This window comes from Salvelinus sp. IW2-2015, linkage group LG7 (genome assembly GCF_002910315.2).
Source record: "Salvelinus sp. IW2-2015 linkage group LG7, ASM291031v2, whole genome shotgun sequence".
In the NCBI taxonomy this organism is placed as follows: domain Eukaryota; kingdom Metazoa; phylum Chordata; class Actinopteri; order Salmoniformes; family Salmonidae; genus Salvelinus; species Salvelinus sp. IW2-2015.
This window is the reverse complement of record NC_036847.1, coordinates 700,450-722,406: the sequence shown is the minus strand read 5'-3', so window position 1 is coordinate 722,406 and position 21,957 is coordinate 700,450. Positions and strand designations below refer to the sequence as shown.

Below are 21,957 nucleotides of genomic sequence, written 5' to 3'. Positions count from 1 at the left end.
TTATCCCGAGAGGAAATACGCAAAAATTGGAAATGCCAATTCAATGCATTTAACACCAAGTTTGGTCACTCAGGGTTCCCCAAAATAAGATTGTGGTGACGTTTTGGCTGTGCCACTATTTATACATTTCACAGCAAATTAAATGGATATTTACAGTCTAAACTGAACAAAAATAGAAATGCTACATGCAACAATTTCAAAGGTTTTACTGAGTTACAGTTCATATGAGGAAATCAGTCAATTTAAATAAATAAATGTGGCCCTAATCTATGGATTTCACATGACTGGGAATACAAATATGCATCTGTTGGTCACAGATCACTTTTTTAAAAACTGGGCCTCACAATGGTCCTCAGGATCTCGTCAAAGTATTTCTGTGCATTCAAATTGTCATCGATAAAATGCAATTGTGTTCGTTGCCTGCCCATACCATAACCCCACCATGGGGAACTCTATTCACAACGTGACATCAGCAAACCCCTTGCCCACACGACGCCATACACGTGGTCTGCAGTTGGGAGGCCGGTTGGACGTACAGTACTGCAAAATTCTCGAAAAGTCCGTTGGAAACGGCTTATGGTAGAGAATGTAATGTTCAATTCTCTGGCAACAGCTCCGAGGGACATTACTGAAGTCAGCATGCCAATTGCACATTCCCTTAAAATTTGAGACTTCTGTGGCATTATGTTGTGTGACAAAACTGCTCATTTTACAGTGGCCTTTTATTGTCCCCAGCACAAGGTGTACCTGTGTAATGATCATGTTGTTAAATCAGCATCTTGATATGCCACTCCGACACAGAGCACGCTCAAGACACAGAGCACACCCCGAGTAGGTCAGCATTGTCGAATCATACAAACGTTGTAAGGCAGTCAAAAAAAAGTCTAATGACCAAAGTTGTTAAGCTTGCTAGACAACCTCCAATGACGAATGACAGAATACTTGGCTAAATCGAGTTGATGATTATACAGATAAATAGCGTGCCCAATTTCAACTTCCTTCTACTCATCCCCAGAATATAAGATATGCATATTATTAGTAGATTTGGATAGAAAACACTCTGAAGTTTCTCAAACTATTTGAATCATGTCTGTGAGTATCACAGAACTTATGTAGCAGGCAAAACCCCGAGGATTAACCATTCAGATTTTTTTTTTTTGAGGTCACCGTCTGTTCAATTATTGGGATACTAGATTTCTAATCAACCTGTTTGCAGTTCCTACCGCTTCCACTGGATGTCACCAGTCTTTGGAAATAGGTTGAGGTTATTCCTTTGTGCAATGAAGAAGAACGGCCATCTGGAATCAGTGTAACGTTATGTGTACTGTTTGAGAGTTGCGCAAGACTAGAAAAGTATCGTTAGTTTTTTGTCCTCCTGTATTGAAAACAGATAGACCCGTCTTCAATTTGATCGATTATTAACGTTTACAAATACCTTCAGTTGTATTACAAAAGTAGTTTGAAATGTTTTGGCAAAGTTTAGAGGTAATTTTTGAGATATTTTGTAGTGACGTTGCGCAAATTGGAAGCTGTTTTTTTCTGGATTTAACGCGCCAAATAAATTGACATTTTGGACATATATGGACGGAATTAATTGAACAAAAGGACCATTTGTGATGTTTATGGGACATATTGGAGTGCCAAAAAAAGAAATTCGTCAAAGGTAATGCGTGATTTATATTTTATTTCTGCGTTTTGTGTTGCGCCTGCAGAGTTGAAATATGCTACAATCTCTTTGTTTACTGTTGTGCTATCATCAGATAATAGCATCTTATGCTTTCGCCGAAAAGCCTTTTTGAAATCTGACTTGTTGGCTGGATTCACAACGAGTGTAGCTTTAATTTGGTATCTTACATGTGTGATTTAATGAAAGTTTGTTTTTGAATTTGGCGCTCTACATTTTCCTGGCTTATTGGCCAAGTGGGACGCAAGCGTTCCGCCTATCCCAGAGAGGTTTTAACAGTGCAGTTTAAGAAAGATTTAAGAAAATATTTACTAAATAAACTAAAGTACAAAATAATTACAAATAAAATAACAATAACGAGTCTATATACATGGGGTACCGGTACAGAGTTAATGTGCGGGGGCAGAGGTTAGTCGAGGTAATTTGTAAAGTGACTATGCATAGATGTAAATAGTTTTGATTAATTGTTCAGCTTGGGGGTAGAAGCTGTTAAGGGGCCTTTTGGTCCTACACTTGGCACACCGGTACCGCTTGCCGTGCGGTAGCAGAGAAAACAGTCTATGACTTGAGTGACTTTTTTGGGCTTTCCTCTGACACAGTCTACTATATAGGTCCTACTATATAGGTACAGGCAGGAAGCTTGGCCCCAGTGATGTACTGGGCCACACACAGTACACTCTGTAGCGCCTTACGGTCAGATCCTGAGCAGTTACCATACCAGGTGGTGACACATCCGGTCAAGATGCTCTCGATGGTGCAGCTGTAGAACTTTTTGAGGATCTGGGGACCCATGCCAAATCTTTTCAGTCTCTTGAGGGGGAAAAGGTGTTGCCATGCCTTCTTCACCACTGTCTTGGTGTGTTTGGAACATTATAGTTTGTTGGTGATGTGGACACCAAGGAACTTAACTCTCGATCCGCTCCACTACAGCCCTGTCGATGCCTTTTCCTGTAGTCCACGATCAGCTCCTTTGTCTTGCTCACATTGAGAGAGAGATTTTTGCCCTGGCACCACACTGCCGGGTCTCTAACCTCCTTCCTATAGGCTGTCTCATTGTTGTCGGTGATCAGGCTGTTGTGTTGTCAGAAAACATAATGATTATGTTGGAGTCGTGGGAGAACAGGGAGTACAAGAAGAGAAAAAGCACACACCCCTGATGGGCCCCATGTTGAGGATCATTGTAGCAGACGTGTTGTTGCCTACCCTTACCACCCGGGGATGGCCTGTAAGGAAGTCCAGGATCCAGTTGCAGAGGGAGGTGTTTAGTCCCAGGGTCCTTAGCTTAGTGATGGGCTCTGTGCCATTATGGTGTTGAACGCTGAGCTGTAGTCAATGAACAGCATTCTCACATAGGTGTTCCTTTTGTCCAAGTAGGAAAGGGCAGTGTGGAGTGTAATTAATATTGCATTATCTGTGGATCTGTTGGGGCGGGTCTAGGGTATCGAGGAGGATGCTGTTGATGTGAGCCATGACCAGCCTTTCAAAGCTCTTCATTGCTACCGACGTGTGCTACGGGGCGGTAATCATTTAGGCAGGTTACCTTTGCTTCCTTGGGCACAAGAACTATGGTTGGTCTGCTTTAAACATGTAGGTATTACAGACTCGGTCAGGGATAGGTTGAAAATGTCAGTGAAGAGACTTGCCAGTTGGTTGGCGAATGATTTGAGTACACATCCTGGTAATCCATCTGGCCCCGCAGCTTTATGAATGTTGACCTGTTTAAAGGTCTTGCTCACATTGGCTACCGAGAGAGTTATCACACAGTCGTCCAGAACAGCTGGTGCTCTCATGCATGCTTCAGTGTTGCTTGCCTCGAAGCAAGCATAAAAGGCATTTAGCTTGTCTGGCAGGCTCGCGTCACTGGGCAGCTCGTGGTTAGGTTTCCCTTTGTAGTCTGTAATAGTTTTCAAGCCCTGCCACATCTGACGAGCGTCAGAGCCAGTGTAGTAGGATTCAATCTTAATCCTGTATTGACGCTTTGCCTTTTTGATGGTTCGTTTGAGAGCATAGCGGGATTTCTTATAATCGTCCGGATTAGTGTCACGATCTTTGAAAGCGGCAGCTCTAGTCATTAGCTCGATGCGGATGTTGCCTGTAATCCATGACTTCTGTTTGGGATATGTATGTACGGTCACTGTTGGGACGACATCATCAATGCACTTATTGATGAAGCCGTTGACTGAGGTGATATTCTCCTCAATGCCATTAGATGAATCCTGGAACAAATTCCAGTCTGTGTTTGCAAAACAGTCCTGTAGCGTAGCATCCGCATCTTCTGACCTCGCCGTATTGAGCGAGTCACTGGTACTTCCTGCTTTAATTTTAGCTTGTAAGCAGACATCAGGAGGATAGAATTATGGTCAGATTTGCCAAATGGAGGGCGGGGAGAGCTTTGTATGCATCTCTGTGTGTGGAGTAAAGGTGGTCTAGAGTTGGTTGCATATTTGACATGCTGGTAGAAATTAGGTAATATGGATTTAAGTTTGCCTGCATTAAAGTCCCCGGCCACTAGGAGCGTCACTTCTGGATGAGAATTTTCTTGTTTGCTTATGACCTTATACAGCTGGTTGAGTGCAGTGTTAGTGCCGGCATCGGTTTGTGATGGTAAATAGACGGCTCTGAATAAAATAGATGTGAACTCTTTTGGTAGATAGTGTGGTCTACAGCTTATCATAAGGTACTCTACTTCAGGCGAGCAATACCTCGAGACTACTTTAATATTAGACATTGCGCACCAGCTCTTACTGACAAATAGACACACCCCCACCCCTCATCATACCAGACGTAGCTTCTCTGTTCTGCCGGTGCATGGAAAATCCCGCCATCTCTATATTATCCATGTCGTCGTTCAGCCACAACTCGGTGAAACATAAGATATTACAGTTTTTAATGTCCCGTTGGTAGTTTTATCTTGATCGTAGGTCATCCATTTAATTTTCCAATGATTGCACGTCGGCCAATAGAACGGATGGCAGTGGGAGTTTACTCACTTGCCTACAAATTCTCAGAAGGCAGCCCAACCCTCCGCCCCCTTTTTCTCCATCTTTACTTAACGCAAATGCCAGGGATTTGGGCCCGTTCCTGCAGTATATCCTTCCCGTCAGACTCGTTAAGGAAAGATTATTCTTGTCACGTTGTATAATGATAGAAGACAGGCGCGGGGGGGGGGGATCAGGTGTGCGTAATGAGACAAGACAGTTTGGGGTTGGTGGTGATGAACCAGTTCAGTGACTCCTAGAAGGCCGGTGACGTAGACCTCCGGAGCTGGTGAACGGAATGAGCCGCAGTTCCGGGGGAATTCATGACTATTCTTCCAGTTCAAAGTGASCAATCGCTGTTCTGATGTCCAGAAGTTATTTTAGATCAGAAGAGACGGTAGCAGCAACATTATGTACAAAATAAGTTTAAAAAATAAGWTACAAACAATGCWAAAAAACTAACAAAATAGCCGTTGGTTAGGAGCACGTAAAACGTCAGCCATCCCCTCCGGCGCCCTTCTACAAAATGAGACAGTGCAGAGAAGCGGGGGGAAATGTTCTAACGGTATTTTGATATGCATAGGTGAGACGTGCTTTGATAATGCAACCTTTGGATTACAGAATAAAGTTAGGAATTTCCACACAAGACAGGAGTCACGATTTTGGGTTTCAGTGGGACTGGGAATGCAGGAAAATAGCCGAGGCTCAACATAAGGTAATATACAGTAAGGCTACACTACGTGAGTCAATACACAGTACACTTGATTTCGGCTACATTATTGCATGATAAATGTTTCTAATCGGTGATAGATGAGCAAATTAATGAATGAGCTACCACTTCCACTTGTCCAGCCATAGATCAAATTACCAAATATACAGACAGAGATTCTGTGAAACAAAATCACATTGATTGATTATCACRAAGTCACATGCTTTTGGTCGGGAGTAGGCCAGGCTGCTATGTGATTGATGAGAAAAATCCACTTGTATAATGTGCTAGCAAAATGTTCTGATCAGCTAATATATGAGCAAACAAGAATAAAGATGATCATTAGCATTCACCTCAACTTAGCTAACATTTCCTAGCCTGATTGTTACCAAATATCCAAACGAAGATTCAGTGATTTATCTAGACGAGTCATCCCACGCTTGGCTCAAAGCAGCGCGATCAAAACAGTGCTAAAATGATCATCTAGGTGACCACACGATGATTTCATGAAATCCGTATACTGTAATGGTTGTATTTGACTTTGGGAGTTTCAGTATAAGCAAGAATTTGATACATGCCTTCAATTGCATTAGCCTACTTTATTCCAATATTTTCGTCATTCAGTTGATCATAACTAAGGTGAGTTTTCCTCCATGTGCTTTTCCTAGGTCCAATGGCTGTTTCTTCATATCCTCACTTCGCTGCTGCCCCGCCTTCACCTTGTTATTCTCAACACCGGTTTAAATCAACATACTACCGTTTCTAGAAATCTGGCTTTTTTTCGGGTTCGGGCTAATTTCATTTCTGTGATGTCGGACCAGGCCTGGGTACGGGGTTCAGCCCACTGGGATTGGGACAGACCGGGATGGAATTTTCAGTTCTGATGAGAGRTCTAAACTGCATTCAGGTCTCCTGTGCAGGCTGTCAGTGTCTATTACGTATGTGCTTTGAATTTATGACAACTTTGTGTGAAGTAAATACTCTAGGTTATAGGCTTCCATCTGACAACCTGTTTGGATAATGAACTATTWKATTTTTTMGGCCAATCTGCTGCTCCACATGTGTATTTCGTGGAATTGCATTAGTGCAACATTGAGGGAAATGTTTATCATTTTCCAGGTCTTTTGTTTGGCAAATGTGAGAAATGTATCTATTAGAAACATTTTGAATATCAAACTCACAAAAAATGATAAATTACACAATTACACACACTTACCACAAAATGTACTAATMGTGATGGCGGACATTTTTAAGAACCAGAAAGAAAGAAATAACAAGGTAACACCCCCACACATATGATATCATTGAAAATACCAAAATGTCCGCTCAAAGGTACAACAGGACATCCTAACACACTGGCATGTATGGCCTTAGAGATACGGACCAAAAAARGAATGGACAAAAATGAATTGCTCGGTCTCAGGAGCATAGGTGGGCAGAACACAAAACTGACCTCAGATCAGTTTTTGGGTGGCAACTTTACCCTCTGGACGAGGCTCCAGGGGATGCTATGGGTGTGTCATTTACAGCGGTGATGGAGTCTCCTAATAGCCAGTATTGATTTCTCATCAGGTTAAGATGAGTCGTTAAGATGAGGAGAGGATGGCTCTTTGAACCTCAGAATAAAGTGATTGTCCCTGGAGAGACCATCCCACCGCTCCAGTTCTGAGGTAGCTAGTCTGTCTCTCTTCCTCTCTGTCTATTGTAGCTGTGGGATCAAGCATGTGAGTCAGTCCCATAGAATGGCTCCAACATTCCCTTCAGTTCTCTCCCTTATTCCATCATCATTTGTTCATCTCTCCTCTTCACTCTATCGATACCTTTTGTATTGCTCATCTCTTTTCCCCTCAGCCTTGGCTCTGTGCATTTCAACTAGTTTCTGTGAGCTCACATGAGCCACTGCTATAAGACAGCCCCTCTCTCCTCTTTCATCGCTCCCATCCCTCTCTCCTCTCATCTGTGGTTCTCTCCCCTCATCCTTCTTTCCCCTCATCCGTGACCCTGTGCCCTCCCTACCAGCTGGCCACCATTACAATGACTCAATCAGGGCACCCAGGCTACCCTTAAATCACTCAAAGTATGACAGCATGGGAGAGACGGAGGGAAGGAAGGGGGTAGGGAGAGAAAGAAAGACGGAAAAAGGAAAGATTAGAATCCTGTCTTCCTTATCTCCATATCTTTTGTTCTTTAAATAGCCCCCACATCCATCCAGTAGGAAGTGGGCATGCACGGGGGGAATAACACAAACAAATGCAGACGGGAGGAGATGAAGGAGAAGAGAGTTGTGGTGTACTCACCACCAGCTTGGGGCTCCTCTTGGCAGGCACCACTCCTGCAAAGCAGCGGCAGAGAGACAGAGAGAGTATCAATGACCAGTGTTACTTTGTAACTCCCCCACCTCCCCCACCCCACCCAGAGCAAAAACAACCACTTCCCAGGAAGGACGGACGGACGGAGGGACGCAAGGATTGAGTGATGGACGACGGGTCCTGCTGCGGAGAAAAGTAGAGCTAGTCCGGCTCTTACTCGCTCTTCTTCTCACTCATTCCCTCTTTCTACAAGTGCCACTGCGCTACATTGAGCGTTAGCCACAGCGATCTCTGCTCTGCTCTCTCTCACCCGCCRTCTCTCTCTCTCTCGCCTGCTATTAGGACAAGAGCTATTGATCTATCTGCATTAGTGAGGCTCACTGACTGATGCTACAGCTGCAGAGGGTTGCTCCCATCCACCGATCCACAGAGAGAGAGAGAGAGAGAACACTGAGCCACAGAGCGATTAAACCACCAAACAATAGCAAGCGCAACTGGGTGGCCAATCGGCTCAACCTCGGCGGGTCGGCAAGACAGAGCGCTCTGCAGGCAGAATTTCAACTATTACCGGCAGAGAAGGAGTCCAGGAGCTTGAGCATGATATGAAAGCCCAGCGTCAGCTCCCCTCTCACTGAGAGCATCTTCTGAACGTCTCTCTGTGTGTTAATCTACAGCAGGCAGCAGCTCCTCTGCTCAACACTCGCACATTGAAAAGCAGATTTTGTTTCCCTATGCCTTCCTCCTCCTTTTCCTTGCATGGTGCTGTTTGCTTGCTGCCCCCCCACCACCTCTCTCTCTTACCTCTCCTCCGACCCTTCTCTACTAATGAAATATTCACACAGGGAGTCAATTGTCTAGGGATACCACACAATACAAGACATGCAAGAAGTAAAGGGATGAATAATAACAATAATAATAATTTACATTTAAAGTTAACATCTTATTTCAAACCTCCCACACTAACGATATCTATTAATACAGCGTTTCTGTGAAACAGAAAATGATGTTATCAAATCAACTGATAAAATCATCAACCTGTTTCAAACAACTGGTACGGAATCCATGACAACAAGTACTGCCAGAGCAACACAGAGACCGATAAGCTCTCTATTCTCCCTCACTCCCTTTTTTTTTTTGTATCAATTCAACAGACAATGTTTTTACCATTTGGAGAGAAAAAAAAACGGTATATTAACGAGATAGGAAACTGTAATGAGGGTGTTTGACAATGCGTTCAACCTGTGGAAGAGCTTGACACCTCTAGAAGGTAGTTATCAAACAACAGCAGCACTTTCGGTTTAACAGTAAGGCAGCATACTGCATCTGTACCTTCTAGAGAAGGTATTATTAATACCCCCTTATGAGTATTTGATCCCTGAGGCATCTTCATCTATAGTACCTGAGCTCGGCGTCCCTCCCTACATCTCATCCARCTTAGATGAAGCCACTCCTACACTTTAATCTTAAACTGATTTAAGTTTCACGTGTGGCCGATGCATACATACCCTCAGGCTGTCACTATCCCCGCGACCCAGCACAAAGAAAACACAATGCAAACATCAATGGAACATTTGGGAAACAGTGCAAACATCCATGCAACATTCCGCCAACGTGAACACATGATAGAAGAGCATCCATCTCCTGCTCTTTCTTTACCCATTCTGCTGCATCGGCGAAAATCCTTAAGGTTAAAAACTTTTTTGAAAATGTTTTACTTTGTTTTTTTGTTCGTTTTTAATATTGCAGATAGATTAATGTAATTGTCTGCAACACTTCCAATTCCCCATATGTATTTTTTGCAAATATATATGGAGAAAGGAGTTATACCTAGTCAGTTGTACAACTGAATGCCTTCAACTGAAACATGTCTTCCTCATTTAACCCAACCCCTCTGAATCGAAGACTTAATCAACATCCACGTCTTCGGCGCCRGGGGAACAGTGGGTTAACTGCCTTGCTCAGGGGCAGAACGACAGATTTTTACCTTGTCAGCTCGGGGATTCAATACAGAAACCTTTCAGTTACTGGCCCAATGCTCTAACCATTAGGCTACCGGCCGCCATAATAAAGTACCAGTCTGTACCAGTCTGGACACAAGTTTGCACATCTACTCATTCCATCTACTCATTCCATTTTCTACATTGTAGAACACATATGGAGTCACGTAGTAACCAAAACAAATCAAAATATATTTTAAATTTGATATTCTTCGAAGTAGCCACCCTTTGCCTTGATGACAGCTTTGCACACTCTTGGCATTCTCGCAACCAGCTTCATAAGGTATTCACCTGTAATGCATTTAAATTAACAGGTGTACCTTGTTAAAAGTTAATTTGTGTAATCTCTTTCTTTCTTAATGCTTCTGACAAGGTAGGGGTTGTATACAGAAAATAGCCCTTTTTGGAAAAAGACCAAGTCCATATTATGGCAAGAACAGCTTAATTAAGCAAAGAGAAATGACAGTCCATCATTACTGTAAGACATGAAGGTCAGTCAATATGGAACATTTCAAGAACTTTGAAAGTTTCTTCAAGTGTAGTCCCTAAAGCGCTATGATGAAACTGGCTCTCACGAGGACCGCCACAGGAAAGGAAGGCTGTGTCAATCAGGCCTTCATGGTCAAATTGCTGCAAAGAAACCACTACTATAGGACACCAGTAAGAAGAAGAGACTTGCTTGGGCCAAGGAACAAGAGCAATGGACATTAAACCAGTGGAAATCTGTCCTTTGTTTTGTTTTCCAACAGGACAATGACCCAACACACCTCCAGGCTGTGTAAGGGCTGTTTGACCAAGAAAGAGAGTGATGGAGTGCTGCATCAGATGACCTGGCCTCGACAAACACTCGACCTCAACCCAATTGAGATGGTTTGGGATGAGTTGGACTACAAAGTGAAGGAAAAACAGCCAACAAGTGCTCAGCATATGTGGGAACTCCTTCAAGACTGTTGGAAAAGCATTCCAGCTGAAGCTGGTTGAGAGAATTCAAAGAGTGTGCAAAGCTGTCATCAAAGGTGGCTACTTTGAAGAATCAAAAAAATATTTTAATTTGTTTAACACTTTTTTGGTTACTACATGATTCCATATGTGTTAGTTCATAGTTGTGATGTCTTCACTATTATTCTACAATTTCAAAAATAGTAAAAATAAAGAAAAACCCTTGAATGAGTAGGTGTGTCCAAACTTTTGACTGGTAGGTAGGTAGGTAGGTAGGTAGGTACGTTTGTACATACATACATACATACATACATACATACATACATACATACATACATACATAAATAATTGGAGTAACGCTTAGATTCCACTTCCAGCTTAAACATACTATATACATTTTGCACTGTCTATTTTACAATAGTTATATTTTGTTTGCTTTTACTCCTGTCCTTCTTTTAACCTCAACCTATCCATCTATTTCTTTCACAAATGTTCTGAATCTATATACGTTTTACAGACACAGTATGTTTTACATTAGTTATCTTGTAGTTATTAGTTGTTTTTATTCCCAACCTTCAGGTCCATTCAACCCCTCCCATCTATCTATTAACACCATTCATATTGGATTTACATTTGCCATATACTTCTCAACTGTGCTGTGATGTTTCACAAAAAATCTGAACCTTTCTATTCTCATAATTTCTACAGATTGTAAATCAAAAATATATTTGTTTGCTTAAAGTATTATTGTATTATTGATCAATTGACTTTTCAGATCACCCAGTAGTGCTATTTGCAGAGTTAGCTCCAGGTAAATGTTGCAATTCTTCATTGATTCCTAGACCTGTGACCAAAAACAAGCTACATATGAACAATACCAAAACAAATGATCTAATGAATCTGTCTCTTGGCAGCAACATCTGCAGAGCTGGGAAGGTTGTATCCACCATATATATAACATTCTATTGGTTGCAAGAATTTTGTTTAATAATTTAAATTGAAAAATTCAAAGTTTTGAATCCGGTGTTGTTTTGCGTATCAGTATGTCGCGTATGTGCCATGGAATCGGTACGTTGAAAATCTCTTTCCAACTATTTTGCAATCTATATGGCACAGCTGTAATTTTTTTTGTCCTTAAATGAAACTGGTATACTTTTTAATTTATCACCATTTTCTTTAACCAATTATGGTATATAATGCAGGGCGGACAGTAAAGTTCCCTACCTTTTCCCATTTTTGCGGTAATGCTGCAATTAGTTGGTTGTAATTTTGGGTAGAGCAGACATTTCCATATATTTTTGTTAGCTGCATGTTTGACATAACTCCACCAGTCCTATTTATGATATCATTTACAAAGATTATACCTATTTAAGAAAAATAAAAAATAATATTTTAAAAAAATTTTTTATCTAATAGTATATTTGAGTTTAACCACAATATTTGTTGTATTATTTGTTCTGTTTTTTTCTGGTGGATTAAATTGAAATTGCAACCAACTTTCTATGGCTTATTTTAAAAAMAGCAATATTTGAGATATTAACTGAAAGTGCGAGGTTATAATCTGAATAAAGGGAAAATGGCCATTCTTGAATATGGGGTGAGACATTCTTATTAATTTGAAAGAGAACTAGTTACGATTTAAGTATAACTTTTGTGCAACTGAAGCTTTAGTGAGAGMTCTAATGCTTTAATATGTAATGATTTCTMCCCTCCGAATTCATATACATTATATAAATATGCCAGTTTAATTTAGTCTGGCTTGCCATTCCAAATAAAATGTAATACTTTTTTTCTAATATAATTTAAATAACTGTAAGATAGGTGTAGGCAAGACCATCAGCAAATAGGTAAACTGGGATATGACTAAAGAGTTAATCAAGGTGATTTTTCCACAAATAGACATGTATTTTCCTTTCRATGGTAGCAAGAGCGTATCTATTTTGCTAACTTTCTATCAGAATTTATTGGAGATCATTTATTTATTTCTGGATATGTATACTGAGTATGTCCACGTCACCATCAGACCATTTTATTGGTAAACTACATGGTAATGTAAAAATTTTTTTTTTTTGTGGTCCAATACGTAATGTAGTACACTTATTATAATTTGGTTTGTATAACTTCCTTAAAACTTTCAATGAATGTTTCAATAACACTGCTAGGTTATTTTTTGGTAAAACATTTTTTTACTCCAAGCACAGATAGGACACATGGAATTTAATTTCCTTAGGCATGAGGGTGGCAGGGTAGCATAGTGGTTAGAGTGTTGGGCTAGTAACCGAAAGGTTGCAAGTTCAAATTCCTGCGCTGACAAGGTACAAATATGTCGTTCTGCCCCTGAACAAGGCAGTCAACCCACTGGCTGTCATTGAAAATMAGAATTTGTTCTTAACTGACTTGCCTAGTTAAATAAAGGTATAAAAAAATATTGAATCATCATATCTAGTGAGATTCAAACCTATAATCTTCCGTTCTCTGTCCATGGAACTAGTCCACTGCACCATCTGGATGGAGCTAGCATGCAATGTGTTTTCATGCGTACGAAGCTAGTGTATTCAAACAGACCCCATTTCAAAGGAAACAAGCACTCATTAAGATCAGGTGTATTAGTGGTGTGGCTGTTACGTTCTCGCTGGGTTACTTAACGCCACTCAAATATATATCTGCAGCTGAAGTACATACAGATCTGGGACCAAGRTAGCATTGCACTTTACGTACACATCAAATTGAAAAACAAACAAATAGTAAATAATCTGGTGKATTTCTCAATGTGAATTGAATCCCCACTATGACATTGAAATGAATTGAAATGGACTTGACCCCTGCTCTGCAGTCAGCCAGCTTGTATCAGCTAAAGCAGCACATTTACATATTGTACTAATGCATGTTAAAGCAAAGCGTCGTTCAGCGCCTCACTGTGTTACAGTAGTTCCAGCACTGTGATATTGATGTACACCTATCTCCGTTCTGTCCTTGCTGCCACTGTGTGTTAAATCGGGATGAATGCCCAGGTTATGTTGCGATCCATTCATACACAAGGAACGATAGGAGATTGACTGTCACATATTGAAGGAGGGAAACGCACATTGCTGCTTTCACGCATGGCCATTCACACATGTGTAGATGCACATGCATACAGTGCATGTGTGACACACACACACACAGCAACGTGTGAAAAAGACACATACATATGATACAGGGGCAATTCCAAAACTCTAAAACGGAACCATGAATCCGTTGGCCCGTTGCTCCTTTTAAAGGCCTCTGGACTGATCACTATGGATGCAACACAGGCTTAAAAGGCCCAGTCTTATGAATACTAAGCAGACCATGCTGCCTGAATGACTAAGAGGGCCTGGTCATTGTTATTATACTGTGAAGGGAAGTAAAAACCGCGTTGGAGTGAAAGAGCAGTGTAGCCTGTGAGTTGAGCTTTTACATAGCTCAGAGAGGGACTCCTTGGGTCTGTTTCAAGTGTCAGACCCAGCCAGCAGACTGGATAGAAACAGCTATTAAATGGCAAGATTATGGGGAGAAAGTGTGTGTGTGTGTGTGTGTGTGGGCGTGTGTGTGCATGCATCCATATGTGTGAGAATGTATGCATATTGACATATGACAACACGTGCATATGCTGATGGGTTTGTGCGTGTGTGTGTGTGTGTGTGTGTGTGTGTGTGTGAGTGTGTATGTTACAGTGTTTAGGATTGGGGGGTGGTTCTATATTTCATCAGGCCTTGAAAATATGTCCTGGCCGTCTGTAACAAACTGTGTGTGTGTGTGTCTGTCTGTGTGTGCAGAAACCCTCTTCCTCTTTTCATGTCAAACACAGATGTAATGGAATTGATGATTTCAAAATCATATATGTACTATGTCAGCATTGGTTTAAGATTTGCAAAAATGTGTGTTTGATTATGCGTGTGTAAGTGGGGATGTGAGAGTCAACTTTTGAGTGTGTGTGTGGGGGGGGGGTGTATATGCGTGTGGGTACATGACATGTATTCTTTCAGAGTGGAACAATAGCAGCTTGCTGTTTCTATGCTCGGATCAGGCTGCAGCCTTGGCTATGTTCTCAGCAATGGCCATTCTCAACTGTCCTCTTTTGTTTGGCTAAACTTCTCTTTACAATTTTAGTCCCTACTTCAGTCTCTTTGCCACTCTTCCTTCCTTTATACAGTACATCCCCACGTTCTCTTTCTATACACCTCGCCATCTCTTCCTATTTTCTTGATTTAGCCCTCATCTCTTTTCTTCTACCCATTTATCTCCTCTCTCTCCCTCCCTGCCTGTCAGTACAGTGATCTTGTGATCCATCATCACCCGGTGGACAGTTCCTCCAGAGGTGCTGCGAAGCATTGTCWTGGCAACAAAGGCAAGATGGAGGATATGTACGACTTACCTCTCCAGGAGAGAGTAGGGGAGGGGGACGAGAAATATTGTGGGTAGAAGGGTTTGATGGAGGAAAGGAGGAGAGGTAAGGGTGGGAGAGGTTGAGAGGATGTATGTTTATCCAAAACGTTCTCCCTCTCCCTCTCGTGATATTATTCTTTGGCTTCGTCATAGAAAATTAGGAGGCCCATTCATTGGGATGTCCTACATCCAAGCCAACATTCAATTAAACTCAGATACATTCTATTGTGGCACGTATTGATGTATTGACAAAACACATTTTACAGCTAGACAATTCGCATTCATTTAAATTTGTTACTGCGTAGCCAGCAAAACAGAACCCCTTACGGATAAACCATTCACGAAGTGTCTACGTGAGCTTCTCTCCTCCATAAACAAACACATTTTACATTTAACAGACTCTATTTTGCAGAAAACTCCTGTCCCGCTGGGGCATTAAGGATAAATGATGAACTGTTGTTTCATCATAAACACCACTTCTGGCAATGTTTAGGGATGACTATGACATCATGGCACATCTCTAATATGCTGAAGGTTGTATCATCATAAACAGTTTCTGACTATGTTTAGGGAGACTATGACATCATGGCAATCATCTGAAGTTGTGTATCATCATAAACATAAACTGATTTCTGGCAATGTTTAGGGATGACTATGACATCATGGCACTCTCTAATAATGCTGAATGTTGTATCATCATAAAAAATTTCTGGCAATGTTTAGGGATGACTATGACATCATGGACATCTCTAATAATGCTGAAGTGTTGTATCATCATAAACAGTTCTCTGGCAATGTTTAGGGATGACTATGACATCATGGCACATCTCTAATAATGCTGAAGTGTTGTATCATCATAAACATGTTTCTGGCAATGTTTAGGGATGACTATGACACATGGCACATCTCTAATAATGCTGAAGTGTTGTATCATCATAAACAGTTTTCTGCAATGTTTAGGGATGACTATGACATCATGGCACATCTCTAATAATGCTGAGTGTTGTATCATCATAAACAGTTTCTGGCAATGTTTAGGATGACTATGACATCATGGCACATCTCTAATAATGCTGAGTGTTGTGTCATCATAAACAGTTCTTTGGCAATGTTTAGGGATGACACGACATCATGGCACATCTCTAATAATGCTGAATGTTGTATCATCATAAAATTTCTGGCAATGTTTAGGGATGACTATGACATCATGGCACATCTCTAATAATGCTGAGTGTTGTATCATCATAAACATTCTCTGCATGTTTAGGATGACTATGACATCATGGCACATCTCTAATAATGCTGAAGGTGTTTTATCATCATAAAAGTTTCTCTGACAATGTTTAGGGATGACTATGACATCATGGCACATCTCTAATAATGCTGAAGGTGTTGTATCATCATAAACAGTTCTTGGCAATGTTTAGGGATGACTATGACATCATGGCACATCTCTAATAATGCTGAAGGTGTTGTATTATCATAAACAGTTCTCTGGCAATGTTTAGGGATGACCATGACATGGCACATCTCTAATAATGCTAACGGCTCTTTTTGACAAGGTAAGACAGCTATCTTAGCAGTCGTTTTATAGAGACGTTCAGCATCCAAACCAGAGTCTTCTACTCAAACAGACCAAGTGATAGAGGATGCTGGATGTATGGCTGTTGTCTGCATACCTTCACAACTGCTGGTTGTGAAGGTATTGATTTGACGCCATGATGCAACATCTCTTGTATGTTTCTTGTGACATTGTGCTTTCAGTCATCTCACTCACTCTCAGAACAGATTGATGACTCACAGATCAAATCACATCTAATTGTATTGGTCACATGTGCCGAATACAACATGTGTAGACTTTACAGCCCATTCCCAACAATGCAGAGTTAAAAAGTAAGAAAATAGTTAATCAATAAAAAAGGAAATAGCAACACAATAAAAACAAGAACGAGGGTATACGCAAGCAGTACAGTACCGAGTCAATGTGCAGGGGTAAAAGTGACTAGGCAATCAGGATATATAATAAACAGAGTAGCAGCAGCACATGTGAAGTGTGAAAATGTGTCTATGTGTGAGTGTGGTGTGAATATTCATTTGTGTGTGTGTGTGTGTGTGTGTGGTGTGTGTGTGTGTGTGTGTGTGTGTGTGTGTGTGTGTGTGTGTGTGTGTGTGTGTGTGTGTGTGTGTGTGTTGTGTGTTGTTTTGGATGTATGAACGTACAGTTGAAGTCGGAAGTTTACATAAACGTTAGCCAAATACATTCAAAATCTGTTTTTTACAATTACTGACATGTAATCATAGTAAAGATTCCCTTTCTTAGGTCAGTTAGGATCACCACTTTATTTTAATAATATGAAATGTCAGAATAATAGTAGAAAGAATGATTTATTTCAGCTTTTATGTCTTTCATCATATTCCCAGTGGGTCAGAAGTTTACATACATTCAATTAGTATTTGGTAGCATTGCATTTAAATTGTTTAACTTGGGTCAAATTTTTGGCTAGCCTTCCACAAGCTTCCCACAATAAGTTGGGTTAATTTTGGCCTATTCCTCCTGACAGAGCTGGTGTAACTGAGTCAGGTTTGTAGGCCTCCTTGCTTGCACACACTTTTTCAGTTCTGCCCACAAATTCTCTATAGGATTGTGGTCAGGGCTTTGTGATGGCCACTCCAATACCTTGACTTTGTTGTCCTTAAGCCATTTTGCCACAACTTTGGAAGTATGCTTGGGGTCATTGTCCATTTGAAGACCCATTTGTGACCAAGCTTTAACTTCCTGACTGATGTCTTGAGATGTTGATTCAATATATCCACATAATTTTCCTACCTCATGATGCCATCTATTTTGTGAAGTGAACAAGTCCCTCCTGCAGCAAAGCACTCCCACAACATGATGCTGCCACCCCCGTGATTCACGTGTGGTGGTGTTATTCGGCTTGCAAGCCTCCCCTTTTTCCTCCAAACATAATGGTCATTTTGGCCAAACAGTTTATATTTTTCAGACCTGAAGAAATTTCTCCAAAAAGTACGATCTTTGTCCCCATGTGCAGTTGCAAACCGTAGTCTGGAATTTTTATGGCGGTTTTGGAGCAGTGGCTTCTTTCTTGCTGAGCGGCCTCTCAGGTTATGTCGATATAGGACTCGTTTTACTGTGGATATTGTTACTTTTGTACCTGTTTCCTCCAGCATCTTCACAAGGTCCTTTGCTGTTGTTCTGGGATTGATTTGCACTTTCGCACGAAGGTACGTTCATCTCTAGGAGACAGAACGCGTCTCCTTCCTGAGCGGTATGACAGCTGCGTGGTCCCATGGTGTTTATACTGCATGCTATTGTTTTTACAGATGAACATGGTACCTTCAGGCTTTTGGAAATTGCACCTAAGGATGAACCAGACTTGTGGAGGTCTACAATTTTTTGGGGCTGATTGGCTGATTTCTTTTGATTTTCCGATGATGTCAAGCAAAGAGGAACTGAGTTTGAAGGTAGGCCTTGCAATACATCCACAGGTACACCTCCAATTGACTCAAATTATGTCAATTAGCCAATCAGAAGCTTCTAAAGCCTTTACATAATTTCCTGGAATTTTCCAAGCTGTTTAAAAGTCACAGTCAACTTAGTGAAGTAACTTCTGACCCACTGGAATTGTGATGCAGTGAATTCTTGTTATGATCGTCTGTAGAATAAACGGACCAAGGCGCAGCGTGCTCTGAGTTCCACATCTTTTATTTTTGTGAAACTTAAAAACAAAACAAGAAACCAACATCGACCGTGCAGTACAGAGGTGCCACATGCACTGACTCAAAACACGATCCCACAAAAAAACTGTGGGAAATGGATGCCTATATTTGATCCCCAATCAGAGACAACGATAAACAGCTGCCTCTGATTGGGAACCATACCAGGCCAACATAGACATAAAACAACCTAGATAACCCACCCTAGTCACACCCTGACCTAACCAACATAGAGAATAAAAGGCTCTCTATGGTCAGGGCGTGACAACTCTAAGTGAAATAATCTGTCTGTTAACAGTTGTTGAAAAATGACTTGTGTCATGCACAAAGTAGATGTCCTAACCGACTTGCCAAAACTATAGTTTCTTAACAGAAATTTGTGGAGTGGTTGAAAAACAAGTTTTAATGCCTCCAACCTAGGTGTATGTAAACTTCCGACTTGTGTTGGAGTGTCACTGTAATAAATGTGAGTGTTTGGGTGTCACGCCCTGGCCTTAGTTATCTTTGTTTTCTTTATTATTTTAGTTAGTCAGGATGTGACATGGGGGATGTATGTGTTTTGTATTGTCTAGGAGTTTTGTATGTTTATGGGGCAGTGTCTAGTCTAGGTGTATGTATGTCTATGGTTGCCTAGATTGGTTTCTCAATTAGAGACAGTGTCTCGTTGTCTCTGATTGGGAACCATATTTAGGCAGCCATATTCATTAGGTAGTTCGTGGGTGATTGTCTATGTTGTAGTGTTTGTGTCAGCACTATTTGTATATAGCGTCACGTTCGTTCGTTTGTTGTTTTGTTAATTTGTATAGTGTTCTTCGTTTCACTTTATTAAAAGAAGATGTATTGTTATCACGCTGCACCTTGGTCCTCCTCTCTTCCACCATATAACGATTGTGACATTGGGTAGATTTCAGTGAGTGTGCATATAGCCATTGCAAGGGAGTCAGCGCAAAAACAATTAAGATAAATAAATAAACAAATAAATAATAAAGGGGGTCAATGTAAATTGTCCGGGAGGCTTTTGATTGGGCTTGGGGGTAGAAGCTGTTCAGGTGCCTTTTGGTCACAGACGTGGCACTCCGGTACCGCTTGCTGGGCAGTAGCAGAGAGAACAGTCTATGACTTGGGTGGCTGGAGTCTTTGACAATTTTTAGAGCCTTCCTCTGACACCGCCTGGTACAGAGGTCCTGAATGGCAGGGAGTTCGTTCCCAGTGATGTACACGGCCAAGACTGTCCTCTCGTGCACTTCTGAGGTTTCTGTCTCCCCGGTTGACGTACGCGGTAATTGACAGGTCCCATCTTCTCGACCACTCCTACCGTGCCATGTTGCCAGGAACTTACTTTCGGCCGTGGGGATTAGGACCAGCACCCTGTCTCTCACCTGGAATTCTGGGGGCTGGGCTCCCCGATTGTAGACCTGGGCTTGGGCGCGTTGGGCCTTCTCCATATGTCTGTCATCCGCTCCCTTATCGCCTTCATGTGCTCTACCACGCTGCGTAATGGGGTCGGTTGGGCTTCCCACACCTCCTTGCGAGGTCCAGTAGGCCGCGTGGCCTCCCGTAGAGGAGTTTGAACGGGGAAAGCCCAGTGGAGGATTGGGGTACTTCTCGGATTGAGAACATTAGGTGGGGTAGTAGCTGGTCCCAGTTCTTCCCGTCCTGCTCGATGACCTTCCGCAGCATCTGTTTGAGCGTTTTACTAAAGCGCTCGACGAGCCCATCCGTCTGCGGGTGAAAAATGGAGGTCTGGATCTGCTTGATCTGCAGGAGGACACACAACTTTCATAAACACCGTACCTTGGTCGGTCAAGATCTCGTTCGGGATGCCCACCCGGCTAAAGAGGTGGAACAGCTCCCGGGCAATTCCCTTGGATACAGCCGCCCGTTGTGGAATGGCCTCGGGATACCGGGTGGCATAATCTACTATCACCAGGATGTACCGGTGTCCTCGGGCTGTTTTTACCAGGGGTCCCACTATGTCCATGGCGATGCCTTCAAAGGGCACCCCGATGATCGGTAGGGGGAACAATGGGCTTCGGAAGTGGGCTTTCGGGCCGTGAGTTGACACTCCGGGCAGCTGCGACAGTAGTCTTCCATGGTCCTCCTCATCACGTGCCAGTGGAACCGGGCGGCGATCCGTTCCTGGGTCTTCTCCAATCCCAGGTGCGCCTCAAACAGGTGGGTGTGGGCCAGCTGATGAACGTTCCCACGTACCGCCGGGGCAGCAACAATACCTCTCGAAGTTCCCACTGTTGGTGTGACACCTGATAAAAAGGTTATTCTTGATTTGGAAATGGGGTATCGCCAGTCACTCACCCCCGGAAGTAGCTGTCCATCCACCGCTATTACTTGGGCTGCGGCGGCTTTCAAGTTCGGATCCTCCTACTGGGCCGTCCCAAATTGTCCAAAAGTTCCATTACAGGTCCGTAGAAACATGTCAAATGATGTATAGAATCAATCTTTAGGATGTTTTTAACGCAAAGCTAACTCTCACGTGAACGCGCATAGTCAGCTCATGGCACTCTGCCAGACCCTAACTCAAAGAGCCCTTATTCCCCCCTCTTCACAGTAGAAGCATCACACAAGGTTCTAAAAACTGTTGACATCTAGTGGAAGCTTTAGGAAGTGCAATATCCCACTGTAATATTCGAAGGAGATGATTTGAAAAACTACAAATCCCATATGAGTTCTGTTATACTCACAGACATCATTCAAACAGTTTTAGAAACTTCAGAGTGTTTTCTATCCAAATATAATCATAATATGCATATCCTAGCATTAGGCCTGAGTAGCAGGTAGTTAACTGTGGGCACCTTATGCTTCCTCCACCATACTTTACAGTTGGGATGAGGTTTTGATGTTGGTGTGCTGTTGCCTTTTTTCTCCACACAGTGTTGTGTGTTCCTTCCAAACAACTCAACTGTAGTTTCATCTGTCCACAGAATATTTTGCCAGTAGCGCTGTGGAACATCCAGGTCACTTTTGCAAACTTCAGCAATGTTTTAGTGTTTTACGTATCGTAGACTCATCAGAGATGTTAACATGTTCCAGAGATTTCTGTAAGTCTTTAGCTGGCACTCTTAGGATTCTTTTTAACTTTAATGTGCTGTTTTCTAAGGCTTTCCCCACAAAAAACTTCCCAATTAAATGTTTGAAAAAAATAGGCCTCGTGGCAGAATGATATCATGATATTGTGTCAGGG

General features: G+C 41.9%; 1 protein-coding gene across 9 annotated transcripts in view; it reads right to left on the bottom strand.

Moving 5' to 3' along the window:
- The window catches only part of LOC111966171 (membrane-associated guanylate kinase, WW and PDZ domain-containing protein 1-like), a 142,790-nt gene that overhangs the window by 34,344 nt on the left and 86,489 nt on the right, over window positions 1–21,957 (bottom strand). For all 9 annotated transcript variants that reach the window (XM_023990600.2, XM_023990591.2, XM_023990594.2 and 6 more), the window contains exon 12: window positions 7,669–7,703. In XM_023990600.2, coding sequence (XP_023846368.1) covers window positions 7,669–7,703 — 35 coding nt within the window. The remainder of the gene's footprint in view (window positions 1–7,668; window positions 7,704–21,957) is intronic.